Genomic DNA, 26,985 nt, shown 5'->3' with positions numbered 1-26,985 from the left:
CACACAAAAATGACTAGAAATCAACACTTTGTAATTGATCCTGACATTGCAAGGTCACAGACAGTCCTTTGTACATAAAATGTAGATAAACAATCCATATTAGGTATTTGTAGACAAAACTTGAATCAAAATTCCAAAGCTTAACACAAAAATCTAAACAAATCCCAAGGAGTCCTTTGCTCACAAAGTTTCACCAGAATTCTGTCCGCAAACATAAATTAAAAAGATCCAAATCAGCCATTTGTACACAAACAGGACATTTGAAAAATTTTAATCAGTGATTTATTCAAAATAAGTCCTTTGTTCACAAAAGATAAAAAGTTCTCTGTACACAAAAGGAAAATTAAAGTGTTTTATTCACAATAAGTCAGTCTTTTGTCCTCAAAAAGTCAATAAAAAAAACCAAATCACTCTTTTATTCACAAAAGAGACATAAAAAAAATCCACTCCTGGACGTCATTTAATGCAGACATTATGATGTCATGCGATGACATCATCCAATCACAGACTGCGATGTAGTTGCCTGTCATCTAATCATACAGTAATGATGCATCTTTGACTTGTTTTGGATCTGACAAAACTGGAAGTAGTGTGTTGCTCTACTGATAAAAATAACAGCTTGGAAGAGTTTTGAAGAGATGCAGAGCCAGGAAGGCGCCGCGACCAGGCCAGAGGTCCACGAGGACGCCCAAGCCGTCGTGGCCGAAGAACCCATGACGGTCCAGCGCGTCATCCACCTGCACCGCGAGCTGCTCTCCTTCTTCACCGACCTCCAGACAGCGGCTGACGCCAAGCAGTTGCTTCGGCGGACCAAGTTCGAGGAGGCCCTGCGGCTGCGTATGGAGCGCCTGGATGACTCCAGAAAGTTCAGCAAGAAGAAGCTAGAGGAGATCAAGGAGGGCTGGGCTCGGGCTGCCACCAAGGCCACGCTGCCGGACCTCCTGGATGCCCTGAAGAGTCAACAGGAGCTGTGCTCGGCGATGATGGGCCACAAGACGGACCTCATCGCCGAGCTGCAGAAGAACTGGATGGACGGCGACGAGCGCCACTCCATCGACCTCCGCAAGCAGACGGAGGCTCTGGACGTGCTGATCGAGCGCATGGACAAGGTGAGGGGCATGACCATGGCCAACAAGGACCTGGCCCACATCCAGAGCCCGCACGACGTCTTCCTGACGCAGAGCCTGCGCGAGTGGGAGGGCTACCAGACGGAGCTCCGGGCCCGCCGCAAGGAGTGGCTGACCCAGAGGAAGCTAGCCATGGAGGAGTACGAGAAGGCCATGCCCAAACTGGAGCTGACGCAGGAGGCGTGCAACACGTCCAAGCGCTGCATCGACATGAAGTTGATGGAGCTGGAGCGCGAGCAGGAGGAGATCAAGGGAAAGCGCAATGTGCTGGAGGCCCGCAAGCTGAGCTGCGACGAGAAGCCCGAGGTCATCTACCTGCTGCGCAAGCGCGTCAACACGCTCAAGGTGCAGCTGAGCGACATCATGAAGATGATCCAGATGGAGGAGGAGAGCTTCCAGCGGCGTGAACAGTATCTGCTGGAGGACATCCGCAACAGCATGGCGCAGCACAAGCGCATCCAGAAAAAGATCAAGCACTTCGCACTGTCTGACGCGCAGACCTTCGTAGAGATGTCCCGCATGCTGGTTGCCGAGGTGAAGCTGCTGGCGGAGAGCGCGCTGGCGGCCGACGCGCACCTCTGCACCCACCTGGGCCTGACGTGGGAGCGGCCCGTCGCCGCCATGGAGCGCTGCTACCCCATCCAGCCGCAGGACAAGTTCGAGATGGCGGCGCAGGTGTACGCCGAGAGCGTGACCGAGGTCGACACCAAGACCATGACGGCGCTGCTGGGGCTGCTGTGCGACGAGCTGGGCTTCTTGATCGAGAACAGCGAGCACCTCAGCTTCCTGCACAACGAGCGCCGCACGGCCGAGAAGCTCCTAGGCCTCCTCAACGCCTTTGACTTCTACGACGACGACCTCAACAGGCTGGTGGCGTTCCTACTCAAGTACGAGGAGCAGCATCGAAAGCGGGCGGACCGGGCCGACGAAGACCTGGCCGGCGGGGCTGCGGAACTCATCCATCCCAACAACGTTCTACCTGCGTTTTTGAGCTTCGTCAGCTACCGCGTGCACTGCATGAAGAGTTCGGCGCTGCGCCATTACCTGGACTGGGATGCCGATGCGGACAAAGCCTTTTGGGAGAGTATGGTCAACGTAATCTCCGAAGAGAAGCTCCGACTCTGGGATGCCGCGGAGATCGCCTTGACGCAGTACCTGGCTGTCCTGGAGGAGAACTCGGAAATATTTCAGAAGAATCTGTCTCTGCAGGAGGAGAACAGGGAGTTGCGCAGGCAGCTGTCATGTGAGAACGACGGAAGCGCTTTTCTGCTCAAGGACTTCCTGAAAAAAGATATTTAGAATGCATAAAACCTTGTTCACCATATTTAACAATAATTTAAAAAAAATCCAAGTCTGTCGTTTGTCTACAAAAAGTACATTAAAAAGCCGAAGCTGTGGCCGGTGCCCGTTGTGTTGGCAAGCTCCGTATATTCTTTTTGTATATTTGTAGTAGAATGCCAAGTAACAAAGAAAATTCCTAATCACAGAGTAATGATGTGTCTTTGACTATTTCTGCTGTCCAACCAGACTTCCACTTGTGCAGATAACGACTTGACCGAGAGTTTTGAGGGGATGCAGAGCGAGGAAGGCGCTGCGACCAGGCCGGAGGGCTTTCATTCACAGAATGTGAACTGAAGAAAAATCTTCCTTTGTGGCGTTATTAGGATTCCCACAGTTTCTAGGCAGAACGCGCCCTGCTGCAACATGATTGGCTCCTGCGTCGCGGGAAGGGCAGAGAAGTCCAAATATGTATCACATTTGTTAGAAATAAATACAAATAGGTTTGTTATTGTTAGCAGCATCCAATCAGTGCAGCTGCGCGTGTCCTGGAACCAGTAATATTGGAGCAAGGCGTGTCCGGCCTGGAAATTATGTGGGAACCCCAATAATGCTCGTTAGTGTACCGCCCCAATATGGCTGCCGCACTCACGCGTCCGATTAGTTGATCGAAACAGGGCGTGTTGCCCCTTTAAACAAAACGTGCTCACTATAGCAAGTTACATTGCAAAGCAGGCTGTACCGGAAATAATACATACACATTTCAAAATAATTTACATGTTGTGGACAAATTAGCTACGTTCCTTTCGATAATAAAGGGTTACATATCCATTATATGAACACCAGTCATGTGAACTCATTTAACAAATAAAAATACGAAGCATTGGGGGACTACTTTTACCATCTAATCGGAAGTGACCACACTATATATGAATCGACGATACCTTGACAGGCGGCTACAACAATGCCACGCAGCCTCCACTTAAACCTCGCTGTTGCACTTTGCCAAGAATCTGCAAGGTACAATCTCTATCACCAGTTATATACATAATTATGTTTATAATACAGTTTTGTGTGAAAGCATGGCTATTTGTGTGAACGGAGGTGTGTAGTGTCCGGGGTGGTTTAAAAGGTGGCCGACTAGCTAGCCTAGCTTTAGCCGCCGTGCAGGCTAATTTACAGTTCGCTTATTCTTCAACGTTCTACCCAGTTTAAATCGCATTTTGTGCGCTTTTTTTTAAGTCCGTTGTTCACAAAAGGTACCCCCCCCCAAAAAAATATACTAACATTCCTTTGTTCACAAATGTAAAATCAAAAGTCTGTGTTCACAAAATTAGATAAAAAAAATTGTCTGTTGCTCATAAAAGGTTTTAAAAACAGCCAATTCATTCATGTGATTTTCAACTGTTTTTAGTTTTTTAAAATAATCCTGTTTTGACCAAAAAGTAAATGAAAGCGTTGTTATTCATAAAAAGTCAAAAGACTCAAATTAACCCTGTTTATAAAAAGGACATTCAAAAATCCATCTATCCATCTTCTGAGCTGCTTCTCCTCACTAGGGTCGCGGGCGTGCTGGAGCCTATCCCAGCTGTCATCGGGCTGGAGGCGGGGCACACCCTGAACTGGTTGCCAACCAATCGCAGGGCACATGCATACAAACAAACAACAATTCGCACTCACAGTCACACCTACGGGCAATTTAGAGTTGTCAATGAACCTACCATGCATGTTTTTGGGATGTGGGAGGAAACAGGAGTGCGCGGAGAAAACCCACCCAGGCACGGGGAGAACATGCAAACTCCACACAGGCAGGGCCGGGGATTGAACCCGGGTCCTTAGAACTGTGAGGCTGACTCTCTAACCAGTCGTCCACTGTGCCGCCTACATTCCAAAATACCAAGCAAATTTCCATGTTCACATAAAATACATTAAATATTCCAAATAAATGTACATTTAAAAAAAAAAAAAAAAAAGTGAAAAGAGATCAGTGCTTTGTTTACAAAAGTAAAAAAGGATTTAAATGAGTCCTTTGGTCACAAATAGTAAATAAAGAAATGCAAATCAAATCCTTTGTTAACAAGTTCTAAAGATTCCAAATCAAACCCTTTTATTAACAAAAGGGTCCAAAAAAATTAGTTCACAAAAAGTTGAAAAACTAACATCAGTTATTTAACGCAAAGTTATATATATTAAAAAACTCTGACCTTTGTTCAGAACAACAAAAAAAACCTAATAAAAGTTCCTTCTTCACAGAGTGAACAAAAAGTTATTTTGTTAACAAAAGGTAAAGTTGTGACTAAAAACTTGAACTCTCCCTCTTTACTGCAGAGTGTAAGTTGAAAGTGTTGATGCAGAGGTGTGTCATTTTGCTAATCAAGAAGACCGTCGCCCTTCGCCCCCTCGCCCCTCAGCTCCTCCGAGCGTGTGCGTCCTTTTCACGCCTCTCACCTCCGCCTCCTGAATCCCGCCACCGTCTCCTCTCACCAGCCGACCATCACGGAGGCCTCCCGTTCCGCCGCCTCTCCACGCACCCGCCCGACGCCATGGCGGAGCAACGCTTCCTGGTGGAGTACGCCAAGCGCGGCACGGCTGGCTGCAAGAAGTGCAAGGACAAGATCGCCAAGGGGATCGTGCGCATCGGCAAGGTGGTGCCCAACCCGTTCAGCGAATCGGCCGGCGAGATGAAGGAGTGGCACCACGTTAAGTGTATCTTTGAGAAACTAGAGCGCGCCCGTGCTACTACCAAGAAGATCGAGGACATCACTGACCTGGAGGGCTGGGAGGAGCTGCAGGACGAGGACAAGGAGCTCATCAATCGACATGTCTCAGGTGCTGCGCACTAAAAGTTCATCCAAATCAAACACCTTTGTTAGGAAAGTTTAAAAGATCTAAGAGCCTTTGTTCCCCCCCAAAAAATAAATCACTTGTTCAAAATGTGTGAAATCAAAATCAGTGCTTTTGTGTTTGCAGACCTGATGGCCAAAGTGAACTCTAGTCCCAAGAAGAAGGTGCAGGCCAAGTTGAATACGTCGGGCAAGCTGATGTCTCCTCCCGCCGACGCGTCGCTGAACGCACCGCGCAAGTTCTCAGGCTTCACTGGTAAGACTTGCTTCACTCAGCTCTTTGAAGCTTTCTAATTACCGGAACACCATTGCTAACTTCTGTTAGCCTGTGTACGCCGTTTCAGATTATACGTTAGCATTAAGCTAGGGGACTTTTGTTAGACCTATTTGTATTTTCCTGTCCGTCCCATCCAGCCGCCAAGGCGGGCACCTCCTCGTCTTCGCCCTCGCCCGCCAAAGCCAACCAGGGCAGTGCTCTGGCCAGCCAACTATGCGACCCGCACCACAAGGACTGCCTGTTTCGGGAGTTCCGCAAATTGTGCGCCACGGTGGCCGAGAACAACAGCTACAACAGCAAGACGCAGATCATTGAGAAGTTCCTGCGCAAGGGCACCGGCGGAGGTGAGAGCGACAAGAAAAGCGACGTGGCGCCATTTAGTATCAGTGTCGCTAATTTGCGTTTTCCTTCTCGCCCGGTGCAGATAAATTCCACGGCGACTTGTACCTGACGGTGAAGCTGTTGCTGCCCGGCGTGGTAAAGAGCGTGTACAACCTCAACGACAAGCAGATCGTTAAACTCTTCAGCCGCGTCTTCCGATGCAACCAGGACGACATGGTGCAAGATCTGGAGAAGGTCCGTAGATAATCAAAATTGGAACACACCTCGCATCCTGGAATATTAGTCCATAAGAGCTTAGCATTCACACTATTTGAACAGTGCATACAAATTCTGAGTGTTGAGAGACAAGCATTATTAACCACCATTACCTTCCCTATTTTGACTACCGGTATGTTTTATTTTCGGCGTTTATTTCTAAACAGGGCGACGTGTCCGAGACGGTTCGCATGTTCTTCGAGGAGAGCAAAGCCTCCCCCCCGTCTGCCAAGAGCCTGCTGACCATCCAGGAGGTGGACGCGTCGCTCACCCGCCTCGCGCAGCTCACCAAAGAGGACGAGCAGCAGGCCGAGCTGGAGGAAATCACCAAAAAGTAAACTGCGCCGCCGTCGCCGCCACGTGGAACCCGCATCGCAAACAAGACGTCTCCAACCTCTCCTCGTCCCCAGGTGCACCAGCAACGACCTGAAAGGCATCATCCGGCTCATCAAGCACGACCTGAAGATGAACGCCGGAGCCAAGCACGTGTAAGCGACAGTCTCCTTTCACGTCTCCTGAACGGTCGTCTTCTCTGGCCCTCACGGTTGTCTTTTTGTCGCCAGACTGGACGCCGTGGATCCAAACGCTTACGACGCCTTCAAGGCCTCCCGAAACTTGGGCGATGTAATCGAGCGCGTGCTGAGGAACCAGCAGGAGGCGTCCAACGGCTCGGGCCCGAGGAAGCTGCTCACAGTGGAGGCCACGCTCATGACACCCGTTCAGCCCATGCTGGTGAGTCTCCGGCAAAGCATCTGTACTCCGCAGTCTCCGCTTGGCTGCGGCGCTCCATTTTTTTTTCTGCTGCCCTCAGCCTGCGATGAGCCAGGATTAAGGAGTGTAATACTGCAACATTATCACGGCTGACGAGAGCCTTCTGTATATTTCTTGGTTAGGAGATATTTTTATCCAAGAGGAGACTAAGGGCAGCAAGAAAACCATCCACTCTAGTAAAACAAGTACTTTAATACTTCAACATTAATGTGGCTGAAGACAAGTCTCATGTATTTACTTCTTAGTTATGCGAGAGTCGCCACTTTTCTGCAGTGGTCCGTTTTCTCGCTGCCCTTAGTCTCCTCTTAGATAAAATGTCTCCTTCACATTACACTTTGCTTTCTTTGACTTTCGAGGCTGATTTTTTTTTTTCCCCCAAAATTGAAGTCTAACTCCAAATAATGCCCTTTTTTGAAGGGCGTTCCACATGATTAAACATACTTTGGTACCTTGGTGACACTTTTTTTTTTTGCCCACTAGGCGGAGGCGTGCAAATCCATTGAGTACGCCATGAAGAAGTGCCCCAACGGCATGTACTCGGAGATAAAGTACGACGGCGAGCGCGTGCAGGTGCACAAGAGTGGCGACAGTTTCAGCTACTTTAGCCGCAGCCTCAAACCCGTGTTGCCTCACAAAGTCAGTCTCTCTCACACACACACACACACACCCCCCCACACACACACACATATATGCAGTGATCAGGGTGAGCTCTTGTATGATTAGCAGCCATTAGAGATTCTCACAGTGGGACATTTCCCACAAGGCTTGATCAACATTTGCTCTCTCAGCATGTCACAGTAAACACTGCAGGCTAACCATAACACAGTCTTGCCACTAGAGGGTGCCGCAGGATATGAAATCCTCACATTGTTGTCTGCAAATCATGTGACTGTTGAATCATAGAAACAGGAGGTGGAATATCGCGAGTCTCTTCCATGGCTGGTTTGTCAGGAATTTTCTCCACATTTAACAAACCGATGTATTTCAAAATCAGCAACACATTCAGACAAAAGGTGCTTCACCCAAACAACAAATTCCCGAGACGAAAACTCAGTAATGTTGGAGTGTGGGCATGATGGAGAGACCAAGCAACTCTGAAACAAACACGGCTGCATAGGAGAGCAGCCTCTCTTGTCATGCAGGATGGCAATTCACCAGCCATACCTGGCAACAACAACCCTATTGTGACATCCACCAGAGACATAAATAGGGAGACTCTGCACTTAATTTGGAACTGAAGATTTTCAAATTGGTTGTACAGTGGTAGACTGGTTAGCACATCTGCCTCGCAGTTCTGAGGATCCGGGTTCAAATCCGGTCTCGCCTGTGTGGGTTTTGCATGTTCTCCCCCGTGCCTGTGTGGGTTTTTTCCGCGTACTCCAGTTTCCTCCCACATTCCAAAAACTGGCTGGCAGCCAGTTCAGGGTGGACCTCGGCTCTCGCCCGTAGTTAGCTGGGAAAGGCTCCACCATACCCGCGACCCTAGTGAGGTTAAGCGGTGTAGAAAATGGATGGATGGATTTTCAAATTAAAGATGAAATGTCTTCAACCACAACACAGAGTCCAGTTGCCTTGATTCAACCTTTGCGGATTACCTGGCTGACTGCAAATCTAAAACATTTTTTTTGGCGGCTGTCTCCAGGTGGCCCACTTCAAGGACTACATCCCGCAGGCGTTCCCCGGTGGTCACAGTATGATTTTGGATGCCGAGGTGCTACTCATCGACACCAACACCAGCAAGCCACTCCCCTTCGGGACGCTTGGCGTGCACAAGGTGAGAGGGTCAGACAATTTGGGGTGCAATATGACAAAAATGAGTGAATCTCACCAGCATGTCCTCTTTTGTCCTTCAGAAAGCCGCCTTTCAAGACGCCAACGTGTGCCTCTTTGTCTTTGACTGCATATACTTCAATGGCAACAGTCTCATGGAGAGGTAAAAACGTCAAAATGTTAGTGCAAAACTTGCAAAATTATCTATTCATGTTTTTTTTTTTTGGGGGGGGGGGGGGGGGGGGGGAAACTTCTCGTGTATAATACGCTCTCAAGCATAATATGCACCCTCAAAATTGACTCCAAAAATCAGGGAAACCCTTCTTCCTTTGTATAATGTGCACCCAGGACTTTCTATCCATTTATGTATTTATATGCAATAAATGTTAGTGGTGATCCTCTCCAAATTTGTTTTTCTAATCAATTCTGATCAGTAATATTCCTAACATTAAGTCTTGTTTACATTTTATTACATTTATGTCTTGTTTTTGGTTTATGAAAGTAAGGACTGATACTTGAAAAGTTAATTCTATTATGCTATTTTTATGTGAGAAAATTTGCAAAGTTTCCATTTGTTTTGTACTTTAAAAAAAAAAAAAAAAACTTTTGTATTACTTGTTTTCAATTGAGAGGTCCAACAAGTTTTCGGTGTTGAATATTGGACTTTAGGAATTGTATTGATGCCATAAAAAGTAAACAAGTAGAAACAAAAAAAAAAGAAATACTATTGTGGTGTACAATTTTGTATACAAAATAACCAAAAATATGGTGTAAAAAGTATAATTAAAAAAAAAAAAATCCTGGGGTGGAACACGACTAATAAAAAATTAATTATTCATATTATATAGAATGTTATTTACTTGTCTTATTTTTTTCAAATGTTACAAAAGTAAAAATCTGGTAGGGCATCATTTTCTGGCATTTTAAAGAAATAATAAAAATACACAATATTGGAGTAAAACATCTAAGGTCTTAAAATTTATTTATTAGTGTTTCAAAGTTAACCTTTGATATTTTTTATTAACAAAAAGTTTAAGTAGAAAGTCTTGCAAGGTGCTACGAAGTATTCTGTTGTTGAATTTGTTTAAAAAAAAAAAAAAAGTGCAACCCTCGTCTGCAGGCCGCTGTGCGAGCGGCGGAAGTTCTTGCACGACAACATGGTGGAGGTGCCCAACCGGATCCTGTTTTCCGAGATGAAGCACGTCACGGTCAGAGCACGTCTACCACCTTACACTTACGGATATATTATACAGTATGCATGCAAATATGTATTTGTGTGTGTGTGTTAGCGTGCGGGAGACCTGGCCGACATGATCACTCGAGTCATCAGGGAAGGTTTGGAAGGCCTCGTGCTCAAAGACGTGAAGGTCAGACATTTATTTTCCAGCGTTTACAAGACTGCAGGCTTTATAAGTACATGTTATGGTGTGATGTCTGTGTGTATTCATGTGCGTTTGTGTCTCCCTGTTTTTGTGTGTCCTTGTTTGTCCGTGCGTTCATGTGCATGCACGCCCACCAGGGCTCGTACGAACCAGGCAAGCGTCACTGGCTGAAGGTGAAGAAGGACTACCTGAACGAGGGTGCCATGGCCGACACGGCCGACCTGGTGGTGCTGGGCGCCTTCTACGGGAAAGGCTCCAACGGTGCGTTTGTGGGAGTGTGACTGCACGTGTGTCCAATTGATGTCGTGTTCATTAGCTCAAATGCCGCAGAGTCATTTCCCCGCCGTGAAAGAAGCCTTACGTCATTTTTCTTCTGACAGCTTTAGTGTGGCGTTTATGCTCCCGGGTAGTTGGGGTATCTATTATTGCTGTATTGTGATATCACATTCTTCCCCTAATATATTATCTCATCATTGCTCTGTTGTGAAGTTATTGTTGGCGAAATATTACATCACTCGTTTCTTCCCACTACATCATCAGTTATTGCATAGTTGCCGTTAGCTAAATATCGTATCTTTGACTATATCGATTATCGCTGTTTCTTGATGTTATCATTGCCATTGATATTATACACTAGTAAGGATTTTATTTCTCTCCCTGTTAGGCGGCATCATGTCCAGCTTCCTGATGGGCTGCTACGACCCGGACTCCAAGAAGTGGTGCACTGTCACCAAGTGCTCGGGAGGCTACGATGATGCCATGTTGGCTCGGCTCCAGAAGGAACTGGATGTCGTCAAAATCAGCAAGGTCGCCTGCCTGCCATTGTTGCTGGCGAGAACAAAACTCATTCGTCTTCAATCGTGTTTTTTCTTTGTTGTTTTTGTTTAAATCTAGGACCCCAGCAAAATCCCTGGCTGGCTGAAAATCGTCAAGAACTACTACCCGGATTTCCTCATCCGCAGTCCTGAGGTGAGTCATTTGTTGACAAGTTTATATAAAAAAGACAATAAAGTAACATTATAACAGTATATAGTCTTATGTTCAAATTAAAAAGACCAAATATGTCATTTGTTTGCAAAAAGTAAAAACATCCAAGTCAGTCTTTTGGTCACAGTTTTTAAAAGATCAAAATCCAACTTTTGTTCACAAAATCTAAAAATCCAAGTTCTGTTTACAAAAAAGTCAAAAGGATCAAGTCGAAGTCCTTCATTCACATAAAATATAGCACTCCTTTTTAGAAAGTTTTCAAAAGCCAAACCAAAGACCTCCTCATGTACAAAAAGTATTTAAAAAAAAATCAGTCTTTTGATAACATTGTTTTAAATAAAGATCAAAGTTTTTTTGTTGACAAAAACTCAGTATATAAATTGGGATGAAATTGTTAAACCATTTTAGGCAACATTTGTGCTTGCTCTTCAAGTTAATTGTTTTGCTGACATTTCCCCCCCCCCCGCGGCACAGCAAGCGCCCGTGTGGGAGATCACGGGTGCAGAGTTCTCCAAGTCGGAGATGCACACGGCCGACGGCATCTCCATCCGCTTCCCGCGCATGACGCGGATCCGCGACGACAAGGACTGGAAGAGCGCCACCAACCTGCACCAGCTTAAAGTACACCCCTGGTTCCCGTTGCGTCGCAACGTCATTTGACATGTCTCTCACGCGCGTACTTCTTAGGAGCTGTATCGCATCTCCAAGGAGAATTGCGACTTCAAAGTGACGGCAGGACCGTCCGGCGAAGACAAGGGCTCGTCGGGAGGGGACAGCGGCGGAAACTCGCCCCCTCCGGCCGTGTCATCGCGTGAAAGCGCCCCACCCAAAAAGACAGGTTAGTGATGCATGGGACAACTTCGGAACTTGACTTACGGGTCCCCCAATTAACCATGAGGCTTAAAAACAGCTTTCCCCCACCAAGCTGTGAAATGCATCTGCCCCCCACAGTAAGAACTAATGACTACACCCCCTCACCCCAGCATACTTCACAAGTGCAATCTAATGAAAGACTGCAATATTGTCTGATTGTAATCTGTGCAATAACAGAATACCACATCATAAAGTGGTCATTCTGTGAACAATTGTATATCAGTGATGAGGGTGTGCACACCTTTGCAACCACAAAAGTTTTTAATTTTGTCCAATCACAAAAGAGACATTTGAACAGGGGTGTATAGACTTTTTATATCCAATGTATATACATGCATATAGATGCAATGACGTGTTCACAGGGAACCGTACCCAAGCCAAACGCAAGGTGGTCAAATCTGAGCCGAGCTCCCCCGCTCTCGAAGCTCCCGCCCCCAAGAAGGTACCATCTCATGTTTGTTTGCGCTTTACAAAAAACACACAGTGACAATTTTGACTTTCAAAAAAAAAACAAAAAACTCCCAGGTGAGGAAGAGTGAAAATGGAGAGCAGAGCAATGGACACGCCAGGAAGGCAAAGATGGTCGCTCCTCCTCCCCCGCAAATGCTGGAGTCCAAAAACAACAAGGTCCGTCCGTCTAAGCCGCTTTTACAATGTGGATTTAATTTGTATTCCTTTGGTAGTTTTGAGCAAGTCTGAAGTCAAGCGATTCATGGGTGGAGAAAAAAAGGGCAAAGAAAAAATAATGTATACTGATTTAAAGTACTTGGAAGAGTAAGAGACATCTTGATTGGATCTTGGTAAAAAAGAATAATAAGAGTAAACTGACTGTGATGGAAAAAATGTCAATAAAGTCAACAATGTATTGACTTTACTTGACTTTCATCACATTACAAATATCCATGACTAACCACCACTATTTATTACTGGGAAAATGATTCTTTTTTTTTTTTTTTATATATAATAAAATTGGGTTAAAATCTCTAGTAGCTTTGAGCAAGTGTAATGTTATTCATGGAAAAAATGCCCAAAGAGATTACGATCCTGAATTAAAAATATAAATTGAGAATTTAGTACAAAATTTCATTCTACAGTCGGAAATATAATAAAGTTTCTTTCAAAGTATTCAAGCTTTGATATGGCCAACACTAATCACCACCCATTTAGTTATTGGAAAATAATTCACTTATTGAGTTAAATAGGGCTGTACCCATTGAATAATCGGATAAAAATGAGCATTTTTAACCACTTTGATGGAAAAATGTACAAAAATGGCACCTTGTTAGTTCCCGCGCTGCCACTTTTTATTTCTTTTGTCAGCAGACGCTGCTGGACATCTTCAGCGGCGTCAAGCTGTTCCTACCGTCGGGCGTGGACGACTTTGCTAAGCTGCGGCGCTACTTCGTGGCGTACGACGGCGACCTCGTGGCCGACTACGACGCCGCCTCGGCCACCCACACGGTGGCTGACAAAGCGGAGGAGGAAGTGGGCGGCGGCGGCGGCCGGGCCCAGCGGGTGTCGGCCAACTGGATCTGGGAGTGCATCCGCAAGAGGCGGGTAGTGGCTCCCTGCTAACTACAACAACAAAGAAAAGAAGCAACACTTTGTCATTTGCTCTTTCACTAATTAAACCTATAACGCCACATCTTAGATTTGTCAACATGGTAACCTTCTGACACTTTCTATTAGTGATTGGCTTTTGCCGTCATTAGTAATAAAAAGCAACAGGAGGTGAAGCAGAAGCGGAGGCATTGGGGAACCATGGACGCTTTAATTTGTAATGTAGTCTTTTTTTGTGTATTTAAATCATGAGATGAGCGCTGAGCAAATGTGAACTGGATGTGTGCTTTTTAAAATAAAGTCAAGATGATGAGGGAGGAAAGAAAAAAAAAACATTGAGAATGAAGTTCACTTATTTTGAGGGGGATAAAATGAGGAAAAAAAAGTAATGGAGTAATTTTATTTTAAGAGGTATTTTTTTGGAGGAATGTTCAAACCTATGAGGAAAAACTAACAATGTAAACAAATGATTTTAGAAAATTCTTAAGTCATATGTGGGAGGAAAAAGTTTCCTTTTTATAAGAAAATACAACAAATCGCATGAGAAAAGGTATCTAACTTTTACAAATAAAATGACATTTCACAAGAAAAAGCATATAGCTCAATAAGAATAAACATAATTTTACAATTAAATTATCAGAATAATTGTATACTTGCACAGCTACTCCAGTATAACGTTGACTTGTGTGTTTTATTTTCTGGCGGCAAAGTGGCTCCTTGAATGCACTACTAACACATTTGGATGAAGCAAGATTGCAAAAGGTCTGCTTGCTAAAGTTGTGTCTGTATTCGTGTAGGAACGCGGGTGTAAATGTACCCAGAATCCTTTTTGAGGTAGTTGATGGCTGTCAAGAGTCTACAGTGTCCAGCTTTCGCTTTCCAGACGTGGCACTTTCGCAGCGACTCCAACACTCGAGGTCCAACTCGGCTTGCATGAAACACGGCTGCTCAAGATCAAGACATGACGAGACAGTGGTACCTCCGCTTACTTGAACTATCGTATGAAAGTCTACTCGCTTAATGCTAGAACACAATGCAAAACGACATAGATGGGCTAACAAAACTAGCATGAATGTTGTATTTACTAAAACTGCACAACTTTGCCACTAGCTTAATGCTAACACACAAAGCAAAACAACAGACAGGCTAACATAACGTTACCCAAATTTTTGCGAAAGCTGGAACGGATTAATGGCACTTCATTGAATTACAATGGGGAAAGATGATTTGAGCAACGAGCACGGTAACGGAACGAATTAAACCCGTAAGTCAAGGCCCCTCTCTCTCTCTCTCTCTCTCTCTCTCTCTCTCTCTATATCTCTCTCTCTCTCTCTATATATATATATATATACACACTTTTTTTTTCTTTTAAATTACTTCACATTTTGGGATTATTTTTTAAGGTCTAAATTGTTGTCACATTCAGCATCAACCAGTCGGTGCCATTTTCTTACCCGCCTGGAAGACTTGATCAGGGTCGCCGAGCGTAGAGCGGGTCGGCCTACGGCGGCGGGGAGTCGCTCCAGCAGGACTCTGGTCCTCGGGACGTGACTCCATGACACACCCAGGCCCGGACGTACCTCGCCCTCATCGCTCCTCGTCACGTGATTGGTCACCTGTGCTCAGATATGACTTATGTCCTACAATGTGCGTGTGTGCGTGCGTTTTGCGTTCATTCTCACCAAAGCAGCTATGTTGAAATCCTTGGCCATGGTCTTGAGGGCGATGGCCACTTGACTCATCATGTGCATGCCTTCAGACAGTCCAGTTGAATAAATATTAAGGATGAGGGATTAGTAAATAAAGACATATGGGGAAGAAAAAAAAAGCTGTCATTTTACACAAAAGTCATATGAGGGGGTAAAGAAAGAAAAATCGAGGAAAAACAGAATTTCTACAAGAAATTAGTTGTACAGTTTTACAAGCAAAAACTGGAAAAAGAAAGAAAAATCAAGATTTTCGATATGAGAAAAAAAATGCAATTTTATATTTAAAAAAATGAATATAATAAAAATCAACAAATTGTTTTCAACTGTAAAAGATTAACACAATGCTTATAATTCAATTAGAAAGAAAAAAAAGCACAATATTTTACAGTCAAATAAATTTATATTGTGAGGGGAAAAAATTATTTTTTAGAACATTTTTAGAATGTTGAATGTTCATGCTGAATCATGAAGAGTAAAAAAAATGCTTAACATTTTCAAAATTTTCTTTTCAAATTCCACATGAATGTTGAATTTAATGAGGTCTATGAGGGAGAAGAGGCCACATTTTATGAGCTTTTATTTCTTTATTTTACTGTATCTAAATTTATGTAGATTTAAATTTATGTAATTTATCGCAAGGCACGATAACTAAGTAACGCAATATCAATGCTAGTTTCATTAGCCCCTCTCTGGCATTTTGAATTATGTGTTAGCATTAAGCTAGCTGACTTTTGTGACAAAATGAATATTGTTTGGTTAAATGCACAACTTGTAATTGTTTTTGCTTCATGTTTACTTTTACATAAACTTCAAGTGGGAGTGGGAACAATAAAATCAGTGCTCCTAACTGACATTTTTGCTCGCAACTCAAGACAAAAAAACCTTTTGCTCTTTTGTAAGTTGAGGCACCACTGTACATATATTTTTGTTTATTTTCTTTTTACATTTCCAAATAAAGCGAACAATAAATAAATTCCAAGAATTAAGTCTTGTCCGGCGAGGATACGCCAGTCAAAAGTTGTTGGTTGAACTTTTGCACTTTCTGCACCGCTTGCAGCTTCCAGACAAACTTTTCTCTGCTGAAATCTACGCGGGGAAATTTCCGCGTGCTCACCTTCATGATGCCTGCTTCCCAGGAGAGGAGCGATGACGGCCGACACCGAGTCCACAATCAGCGCCTTGACGGAGCCACCGCTCGCCTCCTGTCGTAAAATGTAACCCAAAAAAAACAAAAACAAAACAAACAAAAAACTTTTTACGTCTCGTTGTGGTTTGGGGACACGTTTCACACGCACCTGCCGAAGACCGTCGCCACCAAGACGGTACAGACAGTCGAGCAGGGAGAAGATGTCGAACGCGCGATGCACGCTGATCCTCTGCAGGGCTTCCATCTGCCAGCAAAATGACACTCGAGTTTTACATGCTTTTTATGAGGCGTTGCTCATTTGACAGCGGTTATAAAAAGTCGAGACGCCCCTGTGAAAATGCCACGAGTTTGTTGGAGAAAACAAAAAAATGAGCCCAAGATAAATTGTTTGAAAACTTTTTTCCACCATTAATGTGACCTACAAGCTGTAAAGCTCAGTTGAAGTCATATTAAACAGCTGAGATAATGTGGTTGCACAAGTGCGCACACCCTCATAAGTGGGGCTGTGGCCGTGTTCAGAATGAATCAAGCACTTTCAAACTCATGTTAAAAGGGTCAGCAAAAACCTGCCGCCATTTAAAGTGCCTCGGATTAACCCCGAAGTTCTGACGTTCTCGTAGGCTTTTCCTCACATTTTTGTAGTTAGATTATTTTAAAATAATTATTATATATTATTTTCTCGATTAATGATTTGGATTCAAATATTGTTTTAATTTCCATCCCTTCATTAAAAAACAGGACATTGTTTTAAACTGACAGTGGAGAAAATGCACAAACAAATAGATGACGATTCAGTCACTGGTTTGGTCCGTAATGTGTCAGAAAATAGGCAAAAGTGTTGATATAGCTTATTTTGATCGGTCTGCTTTCATGGACAACTACAGAAATCTATTTAATGGATTTATTTCTTGCTTTATTCCGACGGGATAGTGCACTTTGAATATACAGAGACCCATAGTGAGGCATAAATATTCTGGAGCTACCTTAGTTCTAATTTCATTTTTCCCTCCAATTGAGTTGTAAAGGGCAACGATTATTGTTACAATACGGATCAGCTCACCTGCTCGTCGTCGCTACTCGTCTGGCTTCGCAGCATTTGGCGCAGGCGGCCGGCCGACAGCCCCCCCGTGGTGTCCACGTAGACCACGTTTTGCCGCAGGTTTTGCGAGACGTGCGCCGCCATGCCCAAGCACACCTGCGCACACGTGACGGGCCCGGCCGGACCGCTTTATTTGCCACGTTTAACCGCAAGCTTCTATTCAACACGCTCGCAATATGACAGAATAGAAATATTGCAAGAATCGAGTCGAAGACTTACGAGAAAGAAGTTACAATATTACAGAAATAAAGTAGTAAATTTACACGTTAAAAAAAAAGAAAATAGTTATGATATCATAAGGGAAAAACTCAAGCATGATGTGTAATATAATGAGACAAAGATATGCAATCTTACAAGACAAAATTTAATATTACAAAAATAATATTAAGTAAAACAAGTAAGTAAAAACATTTTGGGGGAATGAGAAATTTTTTTTATGATTATGAGAATTTAAAGTGAGATTTACAGAGACAAAAGCATTTTGTAAGTTGTGAGAAAAAAGATGACAGAAAACGTATTATGGCAAAAGTGTTAAATTATGAGAAATCTTTTGTAATTGTTTTTTTTTTTGGGGAGATTTTTTTTGTGAAACGTAATAGGATAAAAATACATTTTATGATAAAATACTTTCAGATGGATTTGATACTTTTAGAATTACTTTTTCTATTAATAAGGTTATTTTTTTCCAGATAAAAAATAATAATAATTCAAATGGCCCAAAAATCATTTAAGAGAAAACTAATTATGAAAAGGGAAACATGTGGGAATGTTTATTTATTTTAATATTATAGGAATTTTTAAAGAACATTTAGTACACACAAAAAATACATGACAAAAACACAATATGTTTTATAATTTATAATAATTAAATAAATAATAAATAATAAAATCATTTATTAGATGACAATTTTTTGGAAGAATATTTTTTAATTTGCGATATTTTTTCCGGCTTTAAGATTATTTTATATGGCAAAAAAAATGTAAGACAAAACAACAAGAAAACTAAATATGAACAAAATAATTGATTGGAATTATAAATGAACTCCCGCAAATTTTATGGCATTATTTTTTAAATTTCATAAGGAAAAACATTTTGGAGGACAAAAATAATAATTTCACACACACATACACAAAAAAAGAAAACATGTAATTTCCCACAAAATAAAGAGTTGGAAAAAAGAGAGCGAGTATGTAGTTTATATATGGTGAAGCGCTCACTCGCCTGTGTTTTGCCACTTCCTGGCCCGCCTGCCAGCTCTGTGATCTCGCCCGTGTACACACCCGAATCCAGCAGCGCATCCAGGCTGAGGACAAACAAGACCATCGATTGTAATAACGCTGATGAGGAGTAAAGTCAATGTAGATGAAGGCTAAACACGACATTCAACCGGCGGGCTGTGTGTAGTGATGGTACAAATTGATTATTCGAGTAATCACGTGAAATTTTATTTTGCCTTATTAAACATGCAATCAAGTCAGGTTCAGGTATTATTTTTGACCACTTGGGGTCACCATCCTCATATACACACATTTGTGACTAAGTGTGTGTGGCCTTAAAAGGCGGGGCCTGGCGAGTGTAGTGGGAGTCACCGGATGAACGTGTGGAGAAATGAACACTGCTTTGAGCCAATGATTCCGCTATACGTCTGGGGTTTTTTTTTGTAATTGTATTCAAGTTATTCGATTAATCGTTGCAGGCCTACAATGTTAAGCATTTTCCAGCATTTAGAAAAGCGCTATAAAAATCAGATTCATTAATATTACAATAATTAAGATGGTCGATATTGCCAAACTGCGCAGCCAGATCCCAAAATGACAGCATCCTTTCGATGACTTCCTTCTTGTTTATGATCGTAATTAGCTTCCTAATAACACTGTCGTTAAGTTTTCTGTTTCTCATGAGCCATTTTGAGAGCTAAGAATGTTGTTTTTTTTTTTTTAGATACAGTACTGAACTTGCGATATGTGACGCACAAAGCCAGAAAAAGCACAACAGATCCTTCCGCTCGTCCGTGCCGAGACAAGCGCTTCATAAGACCATCACTAGCAGTTTCCGGTTTCCCGGGAGCATTTGAGGGCTTATTAAGAACAGAGAGAAATGAAGAAACAGCACTTGAAATGCGTGAAACAAAGAGCCAATGATGCTTACGCAGTGCCAAGAGAAAGCACGACCTATCTCTGTGCGTGTCCTTGCCAAGACAATACGCAAATTGAAAATGGCGCTTTAATCGAAGTAGCGTTCCTCTCATTTTGTGCGGATCCCAATTCGTTTGTAAACCAGGTCATTCTGAGGTTTGCGTCCACGTGGCGTTTTGAGAAATTAACCTTTGCTCGGAGGCTTCATCCGGCCATCACCAGCTGTTCGGTTAAACGCGGCTCGGAGTGGCTCGCCGCGCGGGTGCGATGAAATATCCGCCGGGCGTCCTTGGGGGAAAACGGGAACGACACTACACGCCGTTTGCGCATTAAACGTCCTTCGAAGAAACGGAGATGCTTTGATTTGTGCCATTTGAAGTTATGTACACACAGTTCAACATTAAAATATTATATCATAAAAGAGCAGCCGGCAGCATCAAGCAGTGCTTTAATGCGGACACTACTTTGTACAATTTCCAACAGGAATTAGGATTTTTTTTTTTTTATTTATATAACAACAATTGTTTTTTATTTTGCGGGGGGAAAAAAATGGAAATTAGAGAAAAAAAAGTTACAAATCAAATTTTACAGGCAATCAGGAAGAAAAAATTAGTGAATGAGAATCAAGTTGCACTATTGGAAAAAAAAAGATTTTACAATATTAGGAGTTAGAATATTATAAGAGAAAGTTAAAATATTAAGACACTAAAATCACAATATGAGGAAAATGTATAATTTTCTCAAGAATAAAGTTGATCATTGATAAAAATGGTAATGTTATAAGATAAAAACAATTACAAGAAGACTGCAAAGTTATTATAAGAAAAACATTACAACAAAAAAGTTGGAATAAATATTACCACAATAAAAAATGAAAAATGTTGAAAATGAGGGGAAAAAATTAGAAATGTTACAAGACAAAACGTGTACATCACAAGAATTGAAAAGCTAGAATAATCAAAGAAAAAAAATATTTTACAAGAAAAACAAAGTCGAATTATGAGTGAAAATATGAGGGGAAAATTATTTCAAATAAATAAATCAACAAAGGAAGAATTGTGACTTTTTTTTTTTTTTTTTTTTTAGATGTACGGTACTTGGTCCCTGTAGGTTAGCTAAATAAAAGAACCGAAACATTACAAGCAGTGCAAGCTACAAGGCACAGTGATGCGCATATTTGTAAAATCCAAACTTCTGCGCCAGCGTCATGCAAAAGTGAGCATTATCTTTTTTGGATTATGGATCTCAGTGGAGGCGTAGCTAAGAAACAAAGTGTCCTTCACATCCATCCCCTTGCGAGGTGACTTACTGACATGTTTTCAGCACCAGGTGGCAGCCATGACACGTCCGGGCTGCTTGCAAGGGTCCGCAGCCGTTTACGACATGCTTGAGAAATGTTGCCTTTTAAGGCTAAAATAAAATAAACAAGACGGTTTGTAGGAAGGTTTCCTAAGCGAGGAGTATTTCCCATCCTTAAAGAAAATGTGCAAACATTTCACAGAGCGCCATGAAGGCTTTTTTGTTGTTGTTGTTGCCATCGCTGTTGTTTGTTTTCAAGCGGCGCCAGCGTTAATGCAGCTGATACATCAGACGCCACTTTAGGGCCCAAACGGGACAAGCCGAGTTTTGAGAAGCGACACGCTCGGCTGCATATTCCGCTACGGGCGGCGCGGGCGCGGTTCGAAGCAAATTCAATTTTTTTTAAGGAACGCCGACGTGACTCGGGCTTTGATTGATTGGTAGGCGAACCGTGCAGTGGAAAATCTTATGACTGGTTTGACTTACATGTGTCCTCCAGTTTAAACAGGGATCGAATCCACCGAAGCAGAAAAAAAATACAATTGAACTCTAGAATGTGCCTAAAGTCACTGCTTCACTGCCACAATGGTCCACTTCCTGTTCAATTCCAGGCATGGGTCCTTGAGACTTTTTCATGCGTCCTGTTCTGATAGACATGTCCACCCAATTTTATGTCGATTGGTGAAACTGGTGTCGGGGGAATATTTCTTTTTTGAACTTTCGAGCCTTGGAGCTTGCCCCAAAATGGCAGCTTCGCACCAAAATGGCTGACTTCCTGTACAAGTTCGGGCATTCGTCCTGAAGAGTTTTTTTTTAAATTTGTCCTGTTATGAGAGCCATTTACTCCCAATTTCATGTTAATCGGTCAAACTTGTGTCGTGGCTATTTTATTTTTCTTTCTTTCTAACTTTCGAGTCCTGGAATTCGCTCTCAAAGGCCTGCTTTAAACCAAAATGGCTGACTTCCTGTAACGTTTCGGGTACGGGTCCTTGAGACTTTTCCGTGCGTCCTATTATGATACCCAATTGCACGTTGATTGATAAACCTTCTGTCTTGGTGGCAAATTTTTTCCCCGATTTCCAGGGGAAAGCTACTGAGTGTGTTTTTTTTTCCCGTTGTTTGTTTTTTCCGATCAAGCGAAATGAGTCAAATACTTATCGCATACGCGGAGCTTCCGGTGGAGAGGATGGCGGTGGAACTGAGGAGCTCGTCGTAGAGGTCGGCTCCCGACACGGGGAAGGCGGCGTGCTGGGCCAGCAGCACCCTGCGGATGGCTATCAGAGCCTGCGAGAAAACGAAAGAAGACATTTCACCTTGCAGCCATCGCTAGGTAACAAACTCCGCTACGGCACCCGGGTTAAGGTGGTTAATTAGCCGATAGACGCCTGAGGTTCCGAGCTCCCCAGGTGTCTGTGAATTTGGACCGCGTGAGCTCATTAGGAGCAGAGTAGGTTAGCGGCGAGGTCGCAAAAAGGTAACGGCCGGCTTGAGCGCTAACACCGTTGCTTGCTCATTACACTGAACAGCCACTCATAATTTTACCAAAATAAAACTGAAATATTACATGAATAAAGCGGTGGTTGAAATAGTCCGACTATGTGTCTGGATTAAAAAGCTACCCCTTGAAATGGTGGATCTTCACCCAGCCTGGCTGCCAAGAAGACAACGGAGATGGAGACACTTGGTCTGGAGGCGGGGTTATGTAAATTAGCCTTGCTGTGATGTCACAACCCGGCACAATTCAGAACAACACGTTGACAGTCGTATTTTGGAAGACAAAAAAAGGGCAGCTCACAAAAGATTCACTCACACTGGTAACTTTTATTTATGAGTTTCCTGAGATTTTAACCATCGCTCGGCCGATTTTTTTGAGTTGTTAACAAAAAGGCGGTGGCAGTAAACTTCACAACAAGCAACAACAGTTTGGACGATAGTGAACAATTCTTCCAAAAAAAAAAAAAAAAAAAAAAGAATCAACTGTCAAACCAAACCATAACTTTGCTTCAAGTCTGTTAGCTTTATGCGAACACATAATGGGAAATGCCATAAATGGGCAAACGAAACGAGCATTGATATTGCAGTAATTCTAAACCTTTGAACAACTTTTTATTAACGATTTGAACACAAAATGTAGCAACACATACAAACAGTCAAAAATAACAATACTCACAGAAATATGTTCTTTATCACCTATAAAAAAAGCTCCTAATAATAACTAATAATATTACAGCAGCTTAGTAGCGATGTTTTCTTCGGTCTTTCATCATCAAATCTGTGTAGTATTTCTGTTTGTATTATACTGCCCCCTTGTGGCCAATGAGCACACACCAGAAGGAGCAGCACGATGTCCATTGAAGTTAAAACATGAACACATGATGCACAACGGGGTTTATTCATTTACATTCCATTTAATGATGTGATTACTGTATGTTTTTAATAAAGTGCAATACTGTGGTCTACTACTCTTCAAGTTACAAACAAAATTTGTTGGCATTGTTTGGGGAGCTGGAACGGATAAATAGCATTTCCATTCATAATCGATGGGGAAGGAGGATTTGAGATAAGAGTGTGTTAAAAGAGTCATTTCTGCACAATGTGTCGTCTTTAAAAGCAGCCTGAAGTGTGGTGACCCAACCAGTCAGAGGGCCTCAACTGGGTCACCACGCCGGACCCAGAAAGGCACCGCGGGTCACAAAATGTCCGCTTGACCGGGCCAACACATGGAGAAATCATTCGCAAAGGCAGACGCTGCTGGAGTTTTGCTGTTGTTGTTGTTGTTGTTCTGTGTGTGCGTGTGTGTGTGTAACGACTGAATAAGTGTTTGGTGGGCGACGGGGTGCGGAGACAACGACCACAGGAGGTGAAACGATAAATTCCGAGCTGGCCTTCCGTGACCTCTCCCTGCCCACGCCAGACAAGCGCGGCCTCTCCCAAAGGCCTCGTTTGCACATTATTCGCACAGCGCCAAAAAAAAACCAAACAAAAAAAAAAAAAAACACAAAGTTTGCTGCAGTCTTATTTACAAAAACGAAGTTTCCTCTTGGCTGCCCGAGAGGTCAACACAGAGAATTCCTTATCTCGAGATCTCGCCTCGCTTATTTTTTTTCGTGCAAATGATGAAAAAGTGAAAGGGCTTGCATGTTTTGACAGGTTCAAGCCGCTAACGAGGACTATTTGATAGCCTGTACTAAAAAGTGTGGAATTTGGCCAGTTTGCAAGATATTTGGAAACAGCTTGCCCAGCATACCACTATTGTTGCGTGACTTTTTAAAAAATAATGTGATAGAAGGCGGTCACAAATAATCCCTGACCTCTTCGTGCGCACAACCCATACATACTGCTGATTTTTTTGGGGGGTGTTTTTGGCAAATATTCAGCGTGACTGACGTCCGTGTTTCTTAGCAGGGATTAATTGTCGAGAGAGGGGTCAGAAAAGTCACACAGTAAGTGGGGAAAAGTTGCTAATTTGGCAACACTGACCCACAACGCTGCGCTTTTGTGAACTAGCCGCACTCCGTTCGCAGCCATGTTGTTAGTGGAAGCTGTGCAAGTCAGCAGGGACTCGTTTTTAACTACGGGAGCAAAAATCCTCACTATTTTGTTGACATAAAAGTACCAGCGTGGTGGCGAGCTTCTCTGGTCATTTCCATGTTACTCGTTAACAGCGACGGTTTAAGCGTGGATGTCTCCTGCTCTGTGGTTATCATGACAATTGCATCACAAAAACACACCCGAAAACAAACAAACAAACAAACAAAAAAAACCTTAAAAGGGACAAATAAATACCTGATACGACGCCGAACACTTCTGTGCGAGGTCCTCGATATCCGACGAGACCAGATCTTCCACTGTGTGCAGAGAAACATGAAGAAAATGACATTTGTTGTTGCAATTCCATGTTTGGGTGGGAAGGGGCTCGTTGCCAACCTGTTTTGACGCGAGCATTTCGCAAACGGCGCACTAAACCTTCATCCAGTCCGGGACACATCCCTTCTCGCAGAAGCACCATGCTCTCTCATTGTCGAGTGGGAGTCCAACAGGAATCACGACCCAGAAGCAACATGAAAACTTCTTTGGCTTTCACTTTTTGGGGAACCCAAGCGAACTAGCGTCCTTGTGTTTTTAGCATTTAGCTTCAGGGGGAGACTTTTCCGCTTTGTCACATCCCTTTACCGAATAAACGTCTTCTTTTTTTTTTTGCCGAGGTTGAAACATCTGCAAAGTTGACTAAAACGTATTTAACGTTGCCTAGACTTGTTTGACTAACTTAAAAACATTTGATACGCTATTTTTTAAAAAACGTGTGAGCAGCGGGGGCGTGATGCATTGTGGGTAATGTAGTTTAATTGACTACTTAGCTAAAACGTAGTAAACAAACTATAAATCTACTCTCCGTGGACCCACAACTCGTTTTGAAAGATTATGAATCGAGTTTTAGGTTGTTCTGACAGAGCAAACTATTTAATCTCTGCATCACCATGGTAACAGGTCGCCACAGTAACGCAAAATCGCGAGGTATTGTGGGTAATATAGTTTTAAACGGCTAGCAAGCTCAAACTGGGAAAACGAGTGATTGTTGAAAATATTACAATTAGCAAGAAATAAAAAAAACATTAGCATTAATGAAAAAGGACTAATGTCTTTGTGTCTTTTATAAATATTTCTCTCTTATGATGTATTTGACATATACACAAGGCTTACAATCGTGAAATAAAATTCATGAAATCAATTTGTCAATTCAATTTGTATTATCATGTATTTGCCATTTTATTATTCTTCCTCTTTAATTTTAAATCATACAATCTTAGCACTAACGTTATTATTCTTCATCAATAATGAAATTGATGTTGTCAATCTCTTTTATGTATGTACTTGTCTATACTTTATTATATTATACAACAATAAAATACAACACTATTGCTCGTAAATATTATTGAGAAAATAAAAAAACAACGAATGGTATACACAAACAAAAGAGAAATTTGATCTGAGAGGAGACTGAGGGCAACAAGAAAACGGGCTGCTGCAGCAAGGTGGACACTGTGCAGTGGAATATCAAATGTTTGTGTGACTTTAGTATCTATATATCTATCTATCTAGCTAGATAGAGCTAGCTAAAAAAAAAATAACGAGCTAGCTAGCTAGCTAGCTAGTTATTTTTTTTTTCTCTTTTGAAAAGCTCATGAATTGAATTTGGTGTTTTGTGCTGTGAGCAAACTTGTTTTTTGTTTTTGCTTTTGTTTAGTTTAGTTTTTTGAAATAGCTCCCCTTTTGAAAGTTTCCGCATCGCCATGGTAACTCAGGCAGTCCCAGCAGGCTGCTCGGAAGCCATCAAGCCAAGTGTGCGAAACGCCTCCGCCGGAGCCCGAGGCCTCGTTCAAACAAACACCTTTATTGCAACGATTCCATCTCTGCCACCTGATTAGTTGTCTCATCGAAAACAAATGACACGGCTGATAAATAAACGAGAAAAGAAAGAAAAGCGGGGAGGAGTGAACAGGAAGCGCTTAAAAACAAAATCACTACTACCGCATTTTTCTATATTCTATTATATAGAATACTATTTTTAATGGAATATTTCAAATGATTTATTATGAATATTTTATCTCTATGAATAAAGTAGATCATCTATTTATTCTCGTCGCAGTCATTTATTATCATTTATTAATTCATTCATTATTCAAAATCAATACTACACTCCTCGTGACATTTACGGAATCGACTCAAGGGTGGGGCAGAATGGAGGGGCGGGGCTTGCATTTTATTAGATTTAAGCCGAGCGTTAATGTTCAAACTACGCAGGACGCGTCAGTGGCGTATTTTAATATTCAAAAGTACGTATTAGGACTAAAACCTCAATCTGGCTTGTGGTGGTGTTACTTGGAGAGATCATTTTTTTGTTCGTGTGCTAATTGGAGGAAAAAGTTTGAGAACCGCTGTCCACAGCTATTAAAGCCTCAGGCTAATTAGGGATGACATCAAAGCTAGAGGCTTACTTACGAATTTCCCATACGAGCGCAAACGCATCGCGACTTTTCCATCAAAAGAGATCAAGTTAGTTATGTGAACAATTTTCCCTTCTTTTAACAATGCCACTCTTAAACTTAAATGTAAAAACTCTTTTTTTCTC

At 42.6% G+C, this 26,985-nt stretch overlaps 3 protein-coding genes across 7 annotated transcripts; 2 read left to right on the top strand and 1 right to left on the bottom strand.

The window, feature by feature from the left end:
- The first annotated feature begins 292 nt into the window (after positions 1-292).
- Positions 293-2,600, top strand: LOC133415701 (dynein regulatory complex protein 1-like). Its single transcript, XM_061701982.1, has one exon. It carries the CDS (start codon positions 639-641, stop codon positions 2,424-2,426), a length of 1,788 nt encoding a protein of 595 aa, XP_061557966.1. The 5' UTR covers positions 293-638; the 3' UTR covers positions 2,427-2,600.
- Positions 2,601-3,191: 591 nt separating this feature from the next.
- On the top strand, positions 3,192-14,275 carry lig3 (ligase III, DNA, ATP-dependent). 3 transcript variants are annotated; one of them, XM_061701981.1, is made up of 21 exons: positions 3,192-3,425; positions 4,893-5,234; positions 5,376-5,504; positions 5,663-5,869; positions 5,950-6,101; positions 6,290-6,456; positions 6,533-6,610; positions 6,686-6,854; positions 7,374-7,529; positions 8,536-8,667; positions 8,747-8,826; positions 9,784-9,871; positions 9,953-10,030; positions 10,183-10,306; positions 10,710-10,852; positions 10,940-11,014; positions 11,507-11,653; positions 11,720-11,870; positions 12,268-12,347; positions 12,431-12,532; positions 13,226-14,275. In XM_061701981.1, exons 2-21 carry the CDS (start codon positions 4,949-4,951, stop codon positions 13,478-13,480), a joined length of 2,799 nt encoding a protein of 932 aa, XP_061557965.1. In that variant the 5' UTR covers positions 3,192-3,425; positions 4,893-4,948; the 3' UTR covers positions 13,481-14,275. The 3 variants fall into 3 exon arrangements, with proteins under 3 accessions (XP_061557965.1, XP_061557962.1, XP_061557963.1); XM_061701978.1 differs by having other exon boundaries at positions 4,734-5,234; XM_061701979.1 differs by having other exon boundaries at positions 4,734-5,234; positions 13,229-14,274.
- Positions 12,012-25,144, bottom strand: rad51d (RAD51 paralog D). Of its 3 annotated transcripts, XR_009770165.1 has the most exons (12): positions 24,783-25,144; positions 24,642-24,703; positions 22,021-22,139; positions 18,643-18,724; positions 17,382-17,516; positions 16,470-16,565; positions 16,289-16,376; positions 15,148-15,218; positions 14,920-15,081; positions 14,283-14,409; positions 13,184-13,480; positions 12,012-12,600 (listed from the first exon to the last, which is right to left on the bottom strand). XR_009770165.1 is itself a non-coding variant. In XM_061701983.1 (11 exons), the coding sequence occupies exons 1-10, from the start codon at positions 24,862-24,864 to the stop codon at positions 14,314-14,316; spliced, it is 993 nt and encodes a 330-aa protein (XP_061557967.1). In that variant the 5' UTR covers positions 24,865-25,144; the 3' UTR covers positions 12,012-13,480; positions 14,283-14,313. The 3 variants fall into 3 exon arrangements, 2 of the variants coding, with proteins under 2 accessions (XP_061557967.1, XP_061557968.1); XM_061701983.1 differs by having other exon boundaries at positions 12,012-13,480; XM_061701984.1 differs by lacking the exons at positions 22,021-22,139; positions 24,642-24,703; positions 24,783-25,144 and adding an exon at positions 19,746-20,135 and having other exon boundaries at positions 12,012-13,480; positions 16,289-16,425.
- Positions 25,145-26,985: the final 1,841 nt, after the last annotated feature.

Source organism: Phycodurus eques, chromosome 17 (assembly GCF_024500275.1).
Source record: "Phycodurus eques isolate BA_2022a chromosome 17, UOR_Pequ_1.1, whole genome shotgun sequence".
NCBI lineage: Eukaryota > Metazoa > Chordata > Actinopteri > Syngnathiformes > Syngnathidae > Phycodurus > Phycodurus eques.
This window is presented reverse-complemented; position numbering and strand designations above follow the sequence as displayed.